The following is a 20000-nucleotide window of genomic DNA, read 5'->3' on the forward strand; positions in this document are numbered from 1 at the left end:
CTAGAAGTTCGGAACAACCATTTCATTCCCGAGAATCAGTTCTTAATATTTCCTTGGGAATATGTCCATCCCAAAATGAAATCCTATATCTCCAACTACGTTTTCACGGAAGTGTAATGTGCTCAACAAAATACCGAGTTACCTTGATGATGTAAGCGATTCAGTCATGGGAAAATTAAAGTAACTATACGTCTACCGCAAAGTGCTCCTTTTGGAAAACCTTTATTCAGCAGTTGTGATGATAACTACCCTCCATGAGACTTCACGAAGCGTTTCATAAGCTCTAAAACTGTGAGATAACCGCCAGGTCCTGAGTGTTTCTGATATCCTTCGGTCGCAAACGTCTATGTTTATGGGAGGCCCTCAGTTGGCCTCGGCTCCATGAAGGTGATATCTTCGTTTCAATGACGCTCTCTTTCATGTTTATTCCCCCCAACCCCCCACCCACTCGCTCCTTGCTTGGAGTGCCTCAAAAGTTTATGAGGTCAAGGCTATTTCCGGGTTGTTTAAAAAATCAAAAGTCAGAGGTCGAACCCCAAAAGACGTGTATGTTTTATTGTTTAAAGACAAATCCGTATTAATCAATCTTTGTTAGCCAGTTCTCGCTTGTTTGATGTTGTTTTGCATATTTCCAGTAAAGTTCATAGGGATCAGAAGAATGACAAAATAAAATGACGTAGGAACACTTGGAATATGAAATGCATATACTGGTCTGTTAGAGCGCAAGAATTTAAATTGTTGGAATCTTAGGATCTCATATTTTAAGAGATACCCGTGAAGCTTTCTAACTTGATTTTCATTCCAGTGTTTGAAATGTACCGGAGCCATCATAAGGGAATAATAATAACACATGAAAACCTTAAAAAAAATCTAACACAGGATTGAATAACGGCTGGGAAAACATTTACGTAATTAATAAGTAATACCTGCATCTCCCTCTCTCGCTCCTCACCCCAACTTTTTTTCTTTTATTTACAGTTTTCCAAATATATTGTATTAAAGGAAAATGTCTGTCCATATCTAAATGAGCATTTTAGATTCCTTGTCATTAGCACAGTCTTAAGCGCCACAGTGGCGCGATCGGTATGGTCTTGACCTGCAACCTAAGTGGGCGCGATTTCGATTCTCCGGCATTCCATTGAGGGGTTAGAGATGTGCATTTCTGGTGATAAAAGTTCACTCTCGATGTGGTTCGGAAGTTACGTAAAGCCGTTGGTCCCGTTGCTGAATAACCACTGGTTCCATGAGCACAAAAAACACCATACAAACAAACAATTAGCGCGATCTTTTTGTAAGTAGTATTCAGTTTAATGGGCATTTTTGGCTCTAAAAAAAGTGACTTTGCAGTTTTACATAATTTTGTACATAATTATGGTTATTTCATATTTAGTAATTTTTGTTTATGGTTATTTCATATCTAGTAATTTTTATGTCTTGCATTAGTGATTCTCAGGAATTTTATGAAGTGAACGAGTGCCACTTCTTAAATAAATGAAGAGTAATATTTTTAAAAAATTAAACAGACCTTGATTTACCATTTAAACAGTTCTTTCGCATTAAGCAAACAAATATTTTCCTATAGTTTCTATCATAAGTTTCATTGCGAGCGCGCGAGCGAGCGCACACACACACACACACAGAATTCGCCAGGATATAGCCTTCTGGTGTATCAGCAAGTCTCTAGAATGTGCTTGCCAGGCCCAGCCCTTTCCTTGAGCTTTTTTAGACACTACTACCCATTATTACTTGGTAAAATGGTGAGCGGTAGGCCGAAAGCGATCCACGAACCTAGCAAAGATGTGAGGCGTGAGCTGCAACCCTCAGCCATAATTCGTACCCATTTAGGTGAATGCTGTTTCCAATGGAGGGGGGGGGAGTTCTGTTGTCAGGTATTGTCTAGTTCAAGTGTGTCCGCATGCTTGGAATTTCTCTCTCTCTCTCTCTCTCTCTCTCTCTCTCTCTCTCTCTCTCTCTGCACTTATATTCTCATTTAGAATACAAATGATTTTTCTTTTTCTGAAACAAATCACTGGAAATGAAATTTTTAGTTGGGACGATAAAATAAAAGTCGAAAAACAACGAAAACCGAATTCCCATCGAATATTTGGGAGCATATGCACAGCTGACTCATATTATTTTCAATATTGTCTTAAGAACCATGTGGAGATGAGATTAAAAAAGAAAGACCACCATTCTCCCGACGCAATATATGATGCCAGGCGATTTCTGCAGAGTATACATCGTCTGCTTTTTTTTTCTCTTTCGTTGCTTATGGAAGCGCTCGTACATTGATAGATTACAATGAACGTCGCGTTTTTTTTTTCTTGGGGGGTGAGGGGGTGGGGAAGGTGTTGGTAGGCGTAATCTTACAATGATATATTACCCTTCTTTGAGCAGATTAGCGGATTACTTTTCTTACTTAGGATAATGTTCCCGCAAGATGGGAAGCGATTTTTATTGACCCATGATTGCCTTCGTGTAATGGTGGAGTAGTGGAATTAATTGGAAGTAAACCATGACTGACCTAATATCATCAGTGTCCCTCTTAGGAGTTATGTCCCCCGCCGATTGGTTTCAGTCATTTTATTTAAATGTTGCTGCTACTTTCATTCTTTATATTAGTGATGCGTCATAAATACGTTTTTTTTTATCCTATCATAGCATATTATGTTTTCGTATCATCGTATTTATGTCTGTGCGAACCGATCTGGCTCTGCACCATACATCGTAATGTAGAAGTACGTCTTTGGAGTCGTGGTTAACTCAATAACATTTTGATGTTCTCAAAGGAGTCGAGGTCTTGAGTTAGTACCTTGTCATCAGCCTATTTGGTTTTCGTTAGAACGGTCATGTTAAATTTTCTTCCTTTCATGATAAAGAAAAGTATACATATACAGTATATATATATTATATATATATATATATATATATATATATATATATATATATATATATATATATATATTACAGTTCCACCCTAATAATTACATTTTTTTTGGTGGAAAATGTTTGTCACTCAACCAGACGTAATTTCCGAACTGTTTTTTCGTCGGATAACCCTGAAAGCAATATCTTCCTGCACTGCCTGTCTGGTACCTCTTTTAAGTGTTTGTTAATTAAAACCCAACTTCAAGAGACGATGCCACGTACCGAAATTGACTCGTGCGAGAATGACTACTCTCACAAAGCATTAAAACTCGACATGAACTCACTCTCTCTCCAGTGACGCGCACAGCCGAGAATGGAGTTTCTTCATTCTTGAAGTGGCTTACTCGAGACGTGAGTGGGATAGCGTAAACCCTTTTGAAATATCGCGAAGTGCGAGCAAAAGTGAGCGAGTACTGGAGGATGCTGGGTGCTGTGAGGCACGAGGATGCGAGTGGATTTGAAAGGCCTCACCAGGCCGTGTTGGGGTTTGTAATGGCTGTGTGAAATAGTGCCCCCTGGACTTACTCTATTTATTGTAAAATTTCATTGCCTTTTTTTTTTTTTTTATTTGTGACAGGAACATGACCGCGTTTTGTGAGTGCTGTATAAGTTTTCGTCGTATACATCGATTTCATGGGAACTGTGGAAGCGTAATTTCGATTTTGTGGTATAAATAAAAGAACTGTGACGATAGGATAATCATCAAAAGGAAACCACATGTATACAGTACAGATGTGGATTTATACTCACGTTCTCTACTAAACCTCAGTAACATAAGGAATTCAATTAACTAATTAATTATGAGTTAATTTTCCTCACGAAATATTCAGTTTGGTCATCATAATACACGTGGATGTGGCAACTGCCGAAAGTTTTGCACCAAATGAATTGTTCACTTAGGGAATTACTTCAGTCTATAAAAATTGTCATTTTTAGTTGCTTGAATGTTAGCGAATGGGCCAGAAATGCCTTCCAATTTTAAAGAAGACGCAATTGAGAGATACATAACGACCCTCTACAGGAGTAAGATGCAACTTTTGAGCGCTTCAGCATCATAAAGTTATTATTTGACTTTCGATTGACTACGTTATTCAGAAATACTCTCCCCCTCCCCCACATTCTGTATTATAAATATTTTGTACAAGGTTTTCATACATAGCTCACTACGTTCAAAGAGGATTGAAAAGTAATATAAAATTTCTTCGGCTACCCCAATTTTGAATGAAAAAAAAAAAAAAAAAAAAAAAAAAAAATATATATATATAATAATATATATATATATATATATATATGTATGTATATATACACATATATATATAATATATATATATAATATAGTAATAGATATATACTTATAATATATATGTGTGTGTGTGTGTGTGTGTGTATATATATATACACATGTATACATATATACATACATACGTGTGTGTGCAAGCGCGCGTTTGTTTGTTGAGGTTAGAGATAAAGTTCATCAGATTATCTAAACGCCATAATGACAACTAGAAAATTGTTGGAAAATTCAGCTTGGGTTTTCTTTTAGCAAAGACTTCGATTGCAAAGTCTTTTGCTTTTGCTTTTAATTCACCCTAGTTGTCTTATATCTTTCCTTATATGTTACGCATCATGGGCACCGATTCCTGAATACCTATGACCTCGGAATTCTGGTGGAGAGAGAGAGAGAGAGAGAGAGAGAGAGAGAGAGAGAGAGAGAGAGAGAGAGAGATCATCAACGTAAATCCTTAGCTTAGCCATCACGTTCGACCTCTGGGCTTTAGGGATCCTTCACAGAATAGAGGTGCACTTTCGCTGGGCGTTCGTAGAGCTTGACAGAATGGCAGGCTCTTTTGGGAGCTTGTGTCCTTCTGTCACTTTTCCTCGGTAATGCGATCAATTTGACATCTTTTTCGAAGTATAAACTTTTTTATATTTGTTTCTTACTGCACCCTTTTTTCGTCTTTTAAAGACTGAGTCGTCATTGTATTAATAGCTTATTATCAAACTCCAGCAGAATGTTATGCTGTTGCATAATAATTTTACCTGTATACCAGTCTTTTCTCTACAGGAAACTGCATCTCATAGCGTACTTTGCTCTTCATTCCCATCAAAAGGAGTACTCCTGCCTTCAGTTTGTGATCTAGTGTAGTGACTTATTGATTTAGTAAAATAAAGTGCAACGCACCAACTACTATTACTGGATTATTTATGTATATTTTTTTCGGCAATTGTACGACGGACGAAATTCAGTAATCACCTGTGAATTGTATTGGTTAGAAGTCGAAGGGTGGCCGAGGCAGCCCTTCTACCCGTAGAAAGAAGCTCTTGTTCATAAGAACTCTCATTTGTCATTGTGGCAAGACTTCCAGAGAGGTCTGATTAGGTCTGGATCCTCCACGTTAAGGTAATTTTCAATTCTGATCCTCCACATAAAAGTAATTTTGACTTCTCGCTTCTTTTCATGTCTCCACCATTTGTAGATTTTGGCCTAAGCTTTATTCCTTGCCAAATTGACATTCAAGTTAAACCGTAAGGGCTCATCAACGTAAATTAATCGTTCTTATGAACTATACTCGGTTTTTTTTCCATCTGTCCATCAGACTGTGGTGTTTCGCATGGTAACACTGCGTCCCTGGCTTTAGATAGTTACGCTATGTGTAAGTTTTAGTAAATAAAAGGATATCTGGGTGTACATTTGCAACTGAAAAGAGTTTTAGTAATTTACTGTATGCGAATTACACTGTTAATATTCGAAATAGGATATTATTTAAAGCCCGGGACGCAGTGTTACCATGCGCAAACACCACAGCCGGATGGACATATGGAAAAAAAACAGAGTATAGTCTCAGTAACCTGAGTGAAATATGACAAGTGAATTATTGAAAATACGGGAAAAACAGGCAGAGTGACATGTGTTACACTTCATGTACTCTGGCTTCGTGCATTACAGAAATTCTTTTTTGATGATTTGGAATAATAATGACTTCAAACTTTATTTTTGTCCATATATTTCCGCATATATTACTGATCTACACTAGTTTCATCACTTTCATTTTCAAGATTGCCATGGATTTGAAACTTGTTTATGGTGAACTGAAAACTGTAAGAGCAGTTTAAAATTTTATTCAACTCCAGATTGTTTCTTGGCTTCCATTAGAAATCGAGTGAAAGATTTCATCGCGCTGATAATTCATTCTTTTTTGTGGAGGTTCGCTGATGCAGAAAAGATTCCGAATAAACTTTGCGCATCACAAGAAGGGAAGGGAAGGCTTCTGGAAAAGGAAAAACCCCTGAGTGACGGCAACCGAGATCAAACTGCTTTCATGGCGACGTCCCACCCACTTGTTTTCCGGTTCCTCTGTTAAATTCCTGGCTTCGGCCTAATTCTCCTTCGTGGACTTGAAACGCAAGAAGAGTCGCGAATGAAGTTGAAAGCGAACTTCAGAAATGAACTTTGGAGTGGAAACGAAATTGTTTAGGAGGAAGAAGAGCGCTCGCTCTCACAGAGAGAGAGAGAGAGAGAGAGAGAGAGAGAGAGAGAGAGAACGGAGGGAGTTGAGTGACGCCTTCACTTAATGTAGTTGCCAGCTCCTGGAATGGTTTATTTTCAGAGGGACCGCAACGTTGTCATTCTGGGTTATGGGGGCAGGAATGCAGCCCCATTTAAAGATATGTTATTCTTGCGCTGCGCCTCAAGTGAGCAGACTTCATGAGAGACTTTGGAAGCCAAATGATAAGTAAATTTTACTGTATTTTTGTAGCATCCTTTGCAGAAGAGTGTCAAAGTCTGTAGTTTTTCCATGGTACCCCAGTTTTTGTTATGGCACTCTGAATGTACATATTGGTTTAAATAAAAGATAAGGAATTTTGGTATTCCATGTCTTAACTGTTGACATGCAATGAATTGTAACAAGACGTTACAATTTTCAGTACAGGTTGGTTGCAAGGAGTAATTTTTCATACTAGTCAGTTAAGAATTAAAAATGTTAAGTTTTTTGGAATATCGAGAAAAAGCAACTTTACTGTCTTATCATCAGCCCTGGGCCCAGTTTATCATTGTTCGTTATGAATTTTGCGCGAATTTCGAAACCATTTTGAAAAGAAATATCTGCTAAAGCTTAAAAAAAATGGAGGTGAGCAAGAGAAAAGGATTGTAATGTCATGGGTTCACTAATACCTCCCCTGCTTGATGAAGTACCCTTTGGTCTGTTATATCCGTAAACAACAAAATTTTGAGTATTTCTTTATATTGTGATGTGATTTCAACTTGATGAAGTTATTTAAACTACCTCGAAAGTTTCGTCTATGCGTGAGCAAGCGTACCTTAAGGGCCAGTTTAAGTGTCTCAGAGTACTAGGTCAAGTGTTCCAGTTGGCTTTCAGACGCAGTTACCAATTCGTATGCTGTTTGGAGTTGTGCAATTTTTAAATGAATGTTGGTAGCCGGACAGATTGCAATACGTTTACAGTCTTTTGCACTCGCTCACAGGTACCCAGAGGCATGAAACCTGGTTCCCAAGGAGGATTGCCTGAAATTATTCTTTTATGGAGGTATTACCGAAAACAACAAGGTTGCAGACAACAAAAGAGTGCTTGTTTTATCAACAGTCAACTTTATCTGGCTCTCTCTCTCTCTCTCTCTCTCTCTCTCTCTCTCTCTCTCTCTCTCTCTGTCAGTGGCTAGTGAATCCCTCATTTTTATAGGTAACCAGCTTAATATCTGGAACCGTACAATTTATGTTGGTTGCATTTATGTAGAAAATAAAACAGAAATTTTGTAATCGGTCTTACTATAGGAGTGGATATTGGTGGACTAACCGTTAACCAATGCTTAGATATATTATTTATTTCCAATTGAAATTATTCTTTAAGATGACGTGCATATTTTTGCTGCAGATTACGAATTCACTTCTCCCTGGGGAAATATGGCACAGTTATAACTTTGCTGAAAAAAAAAAACTTTTGGAATTTTCTTTACAATAAATAAATAATTAAATAAATATATATATATATATATATATATATATATATATATATATATATACATACATATATACACATATATATCATATATATATATATATATATATATATATATAAAACACTTAAGAGAATTAAAGAGAAATTACAACGGGAGTGACCTAAACTGACGTTACCGTAGGATGGATTTCTTGGTATAAATGCCGCCTTTTCTGTAACTCTTCTCATTCCTTACCTACCTGAAGAAGAGAGACACAGCTTTCTCTGAAATTTAGTACTTTCTTTCTATATTTTTGGTTTTTGGGTTTTTATGAGCTCCTTTTATTAGGTGGAATTCTGTTGTATCGGAACATTTTTACCAGTCATATATACGTGTGATATATATATATATATATATATATATATATATAATATATATATTATATATATATATGCAATGACTAAAAAGCTAATAGATTTTGGTTATTTTCCGAGATACAGAGCATCGAATAATGAGATTCCTAACCATAATGAGAGTTGATTGAAAATTAACTCAAAAGAAAAAAAAATATTTTCAAAGAATAAATAATATATGTTCACTACTTTAACTTAACTGTAGCACAGTTTTTGATTGATGAACGACGGTTAACGTATGACATATAGGTGTGGCAGGCAGAGAATGATACCTTGCCAAGTAACCATATTTTGCCTCTACCACAAGAAATGTAAGGGCAATGTGGCAGTTCTATTAGAGAATTCTGGTTTGGAAGTAAAAAAGAAATTTCCAGCAATTGCGAAGTTGGATATCCCATGACGGGCATTCAATGCAGCACCGGTAGAAAACTGTTTTATACATATTTAGAATAGAGCTATTTCAAACTCACGTTTTCTTCAGACTGTAACAACTTAGTAGGCTCTTTGATTCCCAGGTATCTGATCGTCTTGTGGATTTGGGAAGGCATTTCCCAATAAGCATGCTAAGACAGGTGCTTCATATGATGTGAAATATATTTTTCTATCTCCTCCTTACGTCCGTTGGTATATATATGCGAGGTGAAGAAAGTAGTTTTGCTTGCATTGATATACGACGTGGATAAAGACAGGTCTTTTTATCTTGATCAAGCCACTTATGTCTTTTATTTCCGTTTTTGAAGAGTTTAATGAGCTTGATCATTTCTTCGACAGCTGACTTCACAAACAATATAGCTTCAATGTCGGATGAGAAAATATAATTTGCAAAACTAGGTTTCATTTTTTCATGTGACTCTGGAACATGACATACATGTTTAATAAATTGGGTCAGTTGAATAGAATTTACCATGTGTGTTTATATGCAAATTATATTGCAAATTTATTGCCGCTAGATCTGAAATTCTTGACAAATAAATAGCAAAACTAGGAAATAAAGCTTTGCCTCATTTAATCTTTATTGCCATTGTGCACCATATGGTGCAGCTGGAACTGAATTTCAGCGCTGCAGTTTTATTAACATTGAGCAAAGAGAAATGCATTACATGATTACGTGCATTTATTTTCATTCTCTGTTGTTTGATATCTATATATCTTGATATCTAGAACACTTTACACAAGGAAATATTTCGACATATGGAAGAAAACTGTAGTCCTTTTTACAGTTGGTAAAATTAAGTTAAATAAATGCCACTTTGGAGAACAGTGATGGCCCCATTGAATATTCTCATTAAACGGAAACTCTAATTGCTTGGTAAATTGAAGATTCCGGTATTTATTATGCTCATAAAACACCCTGGTAATTATCACTATTATCGAAAAGAAGTTTGGGAAGAAGACCGGCAATGCATTTGTTGGAATGACGTCATTATAAGGCTTGACTAAGTCATTTGCATCATTCATAACCTTACATATGCGATGGGCTTCTTTTCTTCGACAATAAATATAAGATTAAATGAAGGCGGAACCTGTAGCATATAGAGTATATCTACCAAGTAGCTATACATAAAGTAATACACGTATAAAAATTTGGACGCGTAAATATTTCGTATAACTCTCACATCAGTCAGAACTGTCAGCCTTAGAAGAGAAAAGATAATGGGATGATCCTGTCAACAGATTGGCCAAGTCTGCTGTTAGGAAGATGGAAGTAACCCTTGAAAGTAAGATGCCTTGAAAGGAGCACATCCGAATGTGTTTACGACCTACCCGTCACTGTAAGTAGCTATCATATCCGGGAAGATTTTCCGTTCTCTGCTCACCTTGAAAAGAATGGAATCGATTTGATTTTATGACAATCAGGCTGCAAAGCCAAGTAAGGGAACACTTTTGGCAATCGTAGCGAAAAAAGGGGTTCGGGTAGTTGAACAGCAAAAATAGAGATCCAAATGATAACGAAGATGTGGTATAAGATCTAAAGGTGGAAATCACACAGTTGAACTAAGAAGTTTCAGTTAGAGAAGTTGGACAGCAACATCAGTGAAAGGAAGTGGGATGAAAGTAAAGTATAAAAGGCCCAAATGTGGGTTCGACTGAGAGCCCGAAAAGTTGCTGCAATCACACTAGTAATGCCTCCAGTGCACCACGTGAGTGGCACTGACAGCAGTACCCCCGAAGGGTACATCAAAAGTCTTCAGTCGCAGCAACGATAGGTTAGGACAGTACTTGAATAGGTGACCATGAAATGATTCCTGATATCTTTGACATAGGAACCACTTGAACATCTGTGGGGCGAGTTTGAGGGTGAGTTATACGCAAATTATATATATATATATATATAATATATATATATATATATATATATATATATATATATATATATATATCTAATAAAAGGAGCCATAAAAACACCAAAATATAGAGAAAAGTACTATATTTCAGAGAACTGCTGCTCCCTCTTCAGGTACCTGAAGAGGGAGACAGCAGTCTCTGAAATATAGTACTTTTTCTCTCTATATTTTGGTGTTTTTATGGGCTCCTTTTATTAGATGGAATTCTGTTGTTACAGAACATTTTTACCAGTCATATTATATATATTATATATATATATATATATATATATATATATCTATATATGTATACGTATATATATATATATATATATATTATTATATAATATATATATCATATATATATATATATATAGATATATATATATATGAAGTTTTTATCACGTCACCGTGATTCATATACATACATCGAGCTACAAATGTCCTTTAATATCCAATTCGCTCTACCTCGGAATTAATATATTTTCATATATGTTAACCGGAGGAGAATTTTTTAGTTGATAATAATTTCGTCCTCTCGCGTGTTGGAACCAGCGCCCAGCGGACAGAGGAGAAATCAGGACTTCAATGACGTTATTGCTGGCTGGTTCGAACCCACGAGAGGACGAAATTATTATCAACTAAAAAATTCCCCTTCGGTTAACATATATGGAAATATATTAATTCTGAGGTAGAGCGAATTAGATATTAAAGGACATTTGTAGCTCGATATATATATATATATATATATATATATATATATATATATATATATATATATATATATATATATATATATCGAGCTACAAATGTCCTTTAATATCTAATTCGCTCTACCTCGGAATTAATGTATTTTCATATATGTTTAACCGAAGGGGAATTTTCTAGACGATAATAGAATTGCCGGCGGATGGGCACGAACCATCGACATCTTCAATTCCAGGACTGGCAGTGAAGCCTTAGCCCACCCCAAGAGGATATAAGTTTATGCCGCCTCCCATCTCAAATACCTGTCGCACTTCAGGTATTTGTAGTTTTGGAGACTTCATCAAACCCACCTCGTCCTCGGTAACGTTGTAGTGCTTCTTGCCCGCACGTAGCCATTATATAAGTCATATCACATTACTGTGATATGACTTATATATATATATATATATATATATATATATATATATATATATATATATATATAATATATATATATCTCCAAGACTTTCCTCTTGGTCTTTCGTATTCTTGCCAAGAAGCAAGTATACAAGTGATACAGCAAAAAAAGAAAAAAAAAAATTTTCATGCAAATAAATCACATTCGTTTTCCAGAGGTATTTTTTATTCTAATATTAACAAAGTGGCCTCAGTTCAAATTACAGAAGATTTAAGGGTTTCATGTAAGCCATTACCCTTTATGTACAATAATCTGTAAGCTATTGGTGTTGGCGGAGTTTTCTAAAAAATTTTAAGATTAGTATGATATTGCACAGTTGCATTATTTTCTTTTTGATATTGCAGTCATTGTTAAGTTTATTCTATTTTTTTAACTTTTTAAAATTAATTGTAGACACGATGTTTGAAAAGTAGTGAATCTCTCTCCCTCTGTCTCTTTCCTATTCATTCTATATTTTCAGTTTGGCAATTGTTTATCAGATTTAATAGAGCTTCGTCCATAACTTATCAACACGAAATTAACCCTGGGAAATGAAACCATTACTTACTAAGAACACATTAACAGAACTTCTTCGTCTAGAGTGAGACCTCTGATGGAAATTGTTCGCATTTCCATACTCATTCCGAGAACCTACGAAAGCGCACGATCAACCCCACCCCTACACCACCCATCCCTACCCTTACACCTTCTACCCAACCCCATTCAGGCAGGGTACGTTCAGCCACTTGAGAAGCTGACATTTGCGAAGTTCACAAACATTACCATTAATTCCGCCGTGGAATCGAGGTCTGCCCTTTTTCTTCGCTGTGGATTCTTGCTTATCTGGCATCTTATGCTATACGATGCCTTTACAGTTATTCGGTCGTAAATTTCGGTTATCATGCGACGCTCTCTGTTGAATTTGGTGGTTCTGGCCGTGGATGGGCTGTCTTTTGTCTTTGCCTGGAGGCTCTGCGGGGTTAAGGAGGTGGAAGTATGGGAATTTCCATGAGGAAATAATAATCCCTTTTTGTATGCGGATCTGTTGGTAATGGAGCCGCTCTTTATAATTGAAAGATGAATTATGTTAATGTCTAAAAAAGAAATAACTGTCTGCAGTAATTGCAAACAATCTTCTTCTCCTCTCGGTGTTTGCTAGGATTTAATCAGTTTACAATATTAATGGTTTTCATAATTCTATTTAGCAAAATAAAAGAAAAATGAATAAGTAAATAACTAACTACATTGCAAACCAACAATGAAATTGTAGGACACGACAATGAAAGTCGTTTCCGCTAACAACGGCATTGAAATTTTTAAATAAAATAAAAATGATTCATAAGTTTAGCCGTCAGAATTCAAGACTCGTTCTCAGAATTATTGTATTGCTTTTTACAGCAATAAACGAGTAATGGCTGCCTCAGTTGTATCCTTCTACAGCAGTGATTTGATAGTAAGACAGCAGTCATCCATGACGGACGTTTTAATGGCCTTTTAAAGAGAGTATTGCCTTTACTGGCAACATCCCAAACATTTCTTGCGAATTCACGATAGTCGTTATCTTCATTAACGGCCTCTTCTCTATAAAGCTATTCCTTCCCATTTATTATTATTATTATTATTATTATTATTATTATTATTATTATTATTATTATTATTATCCATCAGTGGCGTTCTGCTATTTCTATTGTTTTTGTAATTATTTTCATGTTACTTTTCTTGTTCTATATGACTTTCATATACAAAATTTCTCTCATATCATGTAAGTGTTTTACCAATGGCGCTGTCTTTGTCTTTACTGGAACAGCTTTTAAAAGCGAGCAGCAGCAGCAGTAATTACAAATGTATTTAGCATTAATAAGCTTGAGGGTTAATGTCATATTGTGCAATTGAGAGCACAATTTCCTTATCATTTAGCAATCAAGACTAGAATATCTCCTCTAATTGCAAGGGATGGTGATGCAATTAACACGGATACGATTTGACAATACCGGGCTTTGTTGGTTTTCATACTTTTATCTTTTATTATGATAATCTGATATAAGGAAAGTCATCCACACACATGTATATATGTATGTATGTATATATATATATATATATATATATATATATATATATATAGAGAGAGAGAAGGAGAGAGAGAGACGAGAGAGAGAGGAGAGAGGAGAGAGAGAAGAAATGTACGTGCGCGCCTGCTTGCATACATCTTGTGTGTGCATGCGCAAGGTCTTTTGTATGTACGAACACACTGTGTATTCATGAGTGAATTCCTTTTATTTCTTGAAAGAAATGAAGTTTTGTAAATGCTAAAGGAACGCTTATAATAAAACGGAGTTTTTTGTGCACCTTGCGTCTTGTTTTGTTTAACTTTACGTAGAACGTCGTCACCTACTGAACGACTTAAAGAATTAGTTTCAAATTAATAGGCGAACAGACCTTACTAGTTATTTCACGTAAGTTATGGTGGTGAACTGAAAATTATAACACTAAAAAGTAAGAGGAATGTAGTTCGTAATTTGAAACAATAGTTTCCATTCACATTTTGCAACATCGATTTTGCAGGTGCAGAATCGTGGTGCTTTTCAGAGCATTTCGTTTACCGATTCCCGAAATTTCTTTGTGGTCATTACAATACATAGAACTGGTGAATGGGACCATTATGCGTTGCATATATTCCTCGAAACGTGTATGTTATTCTAAAGCAACGGATTTTGCTCACTGAAGCTACCCAAGCGAAAAACTATTTTTGTAGAGATGTTCATGTTATATACTCAGCTGTTATATGACAACATATGTTATGGTATTTTTACGATGGAAGCGAGGGTCTGGCGAGGAAAACGTTCATCATTCTGTGCTTGTGAAGGTTTAGGTAATCATGGTTTTACGATGGCATAAAAAAAGCGTTACTTGCTCCTCCCCGAGACCATCAGTTCACAATGACGTTCGTACGTTAATGCAAGTCACTTGACGTAAGAAACATCCCGTACAACTAATAAGCATAAAGATAGCCACTTGACACGTTAATATGATATCGAAGAATCATTGGAAAAGTGATATCAGATGTAACAAATTATATTTCTCATTGCAAATTGCATAACATCGACGAAAGAGATGCAGATTTAAGGTCAGAATTAAAGATGAAACATGACAAATTGTTTTCTAATGCACAGATTATTTTTAATATGAAGAAATGAATCTTTTAAAATTAGACTCTAGAGCAGGGGTTCGTAACATGGGGTATCCTACCCCTTGGGGGTATGAGAACCACATGCTGGGAGTATGGGATGGACTTGATCACTCGATGTTTGTAAATATTTGATTTTAATGTGTCATTGTATACGTGGGTACATTTTGTAAATAAATAACAATTTAAAACTATAAATGCTGTTGATTTTCTTAGAAGTTCTATTCCTAGCTATACGTACCTAAAGTAATATATTCAACTAAGCATATTAAGTTATATTGTCAACAAATAGGACTGAAATGACTTAAACAAAGAGGGTATGGAATCATATTGGGCAATTCACTGGGGGTCTGGAGTCATCAAAAGGTTAAGAACCCCTGCCCTAGGGTAGGTTACATGAACACATTTTCCAAGTACCAACTAACGCTGTATATACTAGATGAATATATTGTAATATTCCTGGATGGAAAACTGTCGTATTACTTAAGGGAAAATAAAACCAAGGACGTGTAAGGAAAATGTGGGAAAATTGTAAAAAGGAATTCTGAAAATGGTAAAAAGGAATTCTGAAAATGGTAAAAATGAAACATAACAGAAAAATTTGAAAGAACCAGTGTTTACAGTAACAACAGACCATCCAGTCTACAATTGCAGATCGTAAACTTTTTCGGGATGATATTACATTGGCAAATAGACTTTAATATCGTACGTTTATTTAACGCTGCTTTATAGCCTCATAAAATTGATCAGGGCAGTAGTCTCAAGATTGTGAAAAAAGTAAATAGTTTCTCAAGTCGGAAGCTGTAAATTTAAAGAGTATCGTCTTCGCAGTAATATGTAAAGGAGAGGGAAGATTTCCGAAGACAATCAGACAACTTAAAATTTCTCACTAAGATGCACCGTCAGGTTTTGATTGTTGTTTATGATAAGCTAGTCATCAATAATGTTGGAATCTTGAGGGTATTAAAATAAGAATAAAAACAAAAACATTACTAAAGAGACTAAAAAAAATAAAAAGATTGGCAAGAACAAATGTGTTGCGGCCATTTAACAGGAAAATATAAAAGTGAATACGAATTCAGGAAGGTAGGATTAATAGGGTAACAAAGCCATTTACCATCATTAGGAAAAAAATTAACAATAGATTGTCGAATGGTAGATGGGAGCAGAATCGAACAAAGATAGAACACAACAGATGCAAGCAATAAATAAGACAAAGCATAAAAAAGTCCATTTTTCTTAAATCCAAAAGGACAGATTACCTATGTAGGCACACCAAAACTAGAAAAAAAAATGGCCCACCAATAACAGGGTAGAAGGCCCCATCGGGGATGAGAATGAAGGCTGAATTTATTATTAATAAAACATAAAAGAAGAAAAAGGCTACAGGATAGGGTACAGTCGAACCACAAGTGACTGGAACAAAGGGATCAACCAGTGAGACAGGAGGCAGGTCTCATTCCAGATGAAAATGGTGGCCATGAAAGAGAGGGCAATGTGTGGGCAAACGATCTGTCTGTCCGTCACTGACAGAGGACATTCCCCAGGCGGGACACCTTGTTTATATCCTTCGCTCGGGAGATGGAAGAGAAAGGGATGCCGAAGGAGAAAGAGGAATATATCTGAAGAATTTCATTATGAAGGCAACGTGAAAGACGAGGCACGTGAAGACCTAGAGGTAAAAAAAAAAAAATAATAATAATAATGATGATGATGATGATATATAGAAGAAAAACAACTCGAAAAATGTATACATACTATGCCGTTTGAAAAAGATCAGCAACATTTAAACTTTACTGTAAAGAATAGTGTCCAAGTATTATTTTACTATAGATATAGGAAGTTACTTTCGGTTGCATGCAATTTACTCGGTGCCCTTTTTTGGGGGGCGCTGGCCGTTTCTTGATAGATTTTTACCTGCCGTTAAGTCTGGCTTCATTTGAGATTAGAGTTCGTAACGATTTTTCAGTGAGCGTCATCAAGGAGGTGAGGGTACTCTGACGAACTCAGAGGTCCAATCTAATCCAGTTAGTGGTCTTTTCAGCAATTTTTTAAGTTCCCCCTGTTGAAGTTGTCTGGTAGCCACGTGACGAATGGCAAGAATACGCCCTAAATTAGGACAGTCCTCATCATGGAGAAGACTACAAGACCTCGCCTCGACTGTTTATGTAGCATTTGTATTCGTAGAATTCCTAAGTTTAAGTCCCTTCGCCATAGATCACGAAGAGCAACTTTGCAACTCAATCCAGCAATCAATCAGCAATACTGAAGTTGATAGCTCCGCTTAACCTCAAGACTTCCCAGAGCAATTCACAGTTGCGTCTGTTGGAATAACTATGAAGTCACTTCAACTGGAGTTCCTCCGTTGCTGTTCTATACTCAAAGCCTGGTTATGACGGCACAGCCAAAGTTGCAGGGAACTCGCAATGGCCGAGAGCTCGGGATCCTTTCAGTTCCAACCAATGTAGATCTCGCTGACGGCGTTTCCTGAACGAAAGGACAAACGACCGTCGGCGCCTCCATATTTCAAGTTCCCGTAATAGTCCTGCCGTCGGGAAACGACGCTTAGGTCAGAATACAGATATTACTCTCCATGAACTCCGCATGTCTTGAATCTTTCATGAACTCCTCTCCCTCAACGGTTTGATTACCTCTCATTGTTTAAGAGTGGAAGGGGGGGGCGGGGGGCCGGGTTGGTTGGGGTGCGCAGGCAGGACCATCATGCCTGGCTTCAGATCTGAAGCACACGCAGCAAAGTGCGTAAGAGAAACTGGATGGAGTTTATATGGAATAAGATTAGATTCCGAAGAGATCACACGGTCCGTCTAAGGAACGTGAAAAGAAGCGAGAGAATCTTGGCTAAATTATATCATATACTAGAAGTCGCCAACAGTACAGTGAATAACTGTTTAATGTCGATCTGTAACTTGAGAAGCTGTAACATGCACTTGGCGCACGTCATAACGGCTTTATTATTAGATCGGCCACTATGTCTTGTTTAAGAGGTATGTACATACATAAATACATGTGACATTATATTATATCAATATATATATATGTGAGAGAGAGAGAGAGAGAGAGAGAGAGAGAGAGAGAGAGAGAGAGCGTATGCAATACGCCATTCAAACACTTGACATTATTTTGAAAATATTCACTTTCCAAATATATGAATTTCTAACGATTAATGTGAAGAATGGGGACGTAAAAAAATAGAAAAAAATTCCCAGTACTCAGGTGTGTGAGCACTGGGAAACAGTAGAGCCATGATGATCAAAACGGTCTTTACACTTTCAATGATTTAGTTACGAGGTCTGTTATTTGTGGGAGTGTGGTCACAGCCCTCTTAAAGAAAGTTTTCAAGGAGCCAAAAATTAAGAAACTTCATTGAAGTTTTATAAAAGCTACAAATAACGAACCGCCAACCAAAGTTTTCTAAAAGTTACCAATTAGTAAACTTCCTCAAAACTCGGTCGGACTTACAATCGCCCTCCCTCCTCTTGTGTTGACTCTCGAGGCTCTTGGCCGTCAATTCGTCACCTTTGATTTGCTGATGATTCCCGATTTCTGAAGTTTAGGACGACAGTCTTCTCATTTTACGCTGTTTTAATAAAAACGTCGAGAAAAATAACTCACCCAAGTCCTCCGTCTCGAAGAGGAGGTTATCGTGCACTCCAAGACGCCGACAGAACCGGAGGAAGTTGGAGATGTTGTCCCGGGCGAAGAAAGTGCCGCTGCGAGCTCTCTCCCATGTCCGGTACGGTAGTCGCGGCACCTCCTGTTTAGGGAGGAAAGAAGATTAGTATTTTAAAACTAAAGCGTTATTTAATGCCTAGTTTTATGAATACCGAATGTTTCAATGTTGCATAATGTGTGATAGCTCTCCGTGAGTAGGTATATGAAATTCAGTAAATCAAGGCGTATCAAAGGGTACCTATACAGAGAATGATAGTAGTATGCACCTCCTGTTTAAGAAGGAAAGTAAAATACCATTTCAACCTAAATGTTATTTATCTCCATGTTTTCTTTATTAACGAATGTTTCAAGTTCGTACAATGTAAAATAACTTGGTAAATTAAGGCATATCATAATGTACCTATACTAGGAAGGATAGTATTATGCACCTCCTCTAAAGAAGTAAAATGTCATTTTAAAACTGGATGTATTTAATGCCTTGTTTTTTTTTAAATTAACGAATGTTTCAAGGTCGTATAATGTTTGATGACTCAGTATGAATATAAAATAGCTTCGTAAATCAAGGTTTATCATAGTATAGGCTGTACTTAGAAGGATAATATTATGATTCCCTTAATCATCTTGATGTTTGATATAACCCAGTAGCAATGATAAGAGTCCATACTGAACTAGACAAATTTGGGTAAGAGTCGTAGGTACTCCAGCATATTGCAACAGTACAATGACAAATAGAATGCAATGCAATGAAGTATTTAATGAATTCAAATGAAATTTTGTGATTTATGGAAAAGAGTGGCACCAACCAAGAGGACTTGAGACATTTGTCAACCCACCTCTAGTATACCCTATCCACTGCCCCTTCCCCTTCCCCTCCCATGTGAAGGATGCTTAGAAACACGACGAGGCAGAGGTACGAAAGATCCAGGCTGATAGTGATGGCAGGTACTTTTGAAATCAATGTGGTAGGATCACAGTGGCCAGTGGAGATACATTTTTCCTGTAGTTGACGTTTCTTTGTCAAAGCTACAGTCCTTACAGACTTGAAGTGTCTCAGCAGGTAATAATGACATCATTACGAAGTTTCGCACACTAGACCTCAGAGACTTCAACTCTTAAATTTTTCATAAGATTAAAGATGGATATAGTAAGCATCTGCTTAGTAAGTTTGTAAGGATATCATCTACTTCAAGTTGATAATTTTCACATATATTGAGAAAATAGAGGATTTTACACAGGAAACCCAATCTTATTGTGACATTTTTCAATCAGAATTACCCCAGGAGGTGACGATAAACCTCTGGATTACTTTTGCAAAGATAATAGCGCAATTCAAAAGTATTCGAATATAGAAGGTGGAT

The 20000-nt window shown here is 36.5% G+C and overlaps 1 protein-coding gene and 1 long non-coding RNA gene across 13 annotated transcripts in view; one reads left to right on the forward strand and one right to left on the reverse strand.

The window, feature by feature from the left end:
- The window catches only part of LOC135217423 (uncharacterized), a 625282-nt gene that overhangs the window by 484543 nt on the left and 120739 nt on the right, over positions 1 to 20000 (forward strand). The gene's annotated exons all lie outside the window — the stretch shown is intronic.
- Positions 1 to 20000, reverse strand: part of LOC135217422 (mucin-2-like) — a 463906-nt gene that overhangs the window by 87313 nt on the left and 356593 nt on the right. For all 12 annotated transcript variants that reach the window (XM_064253279.1, XM_064253275.1, XM_064253277.1 and 9 more), the window contains one exon: positions 18583 to 18724. In XM_064253279.1, coding sequence (XP_064109349.1) covers positions 18583 to 18724 — 142 coding nt within the window. The remainder of the gene's footprint in view (positions 1 to 18582; positions 18725 to 20000) is intronic.

Source organism: Macrobrachium nipponense, chromosome 7, assembly GCF_015104395.2.
Source record: "Macrobrachium nipponense isolate FS-2020 chromosome 7, ASM1510439v2, whole genome shotgun sequence".
Lineage (NCBI taxonomy): Eukaryota > Metazoa > Arthropoda > Malacostraca > Decapoda > Palaemonidae > Macrobrachium > Macrobrachium nipponense.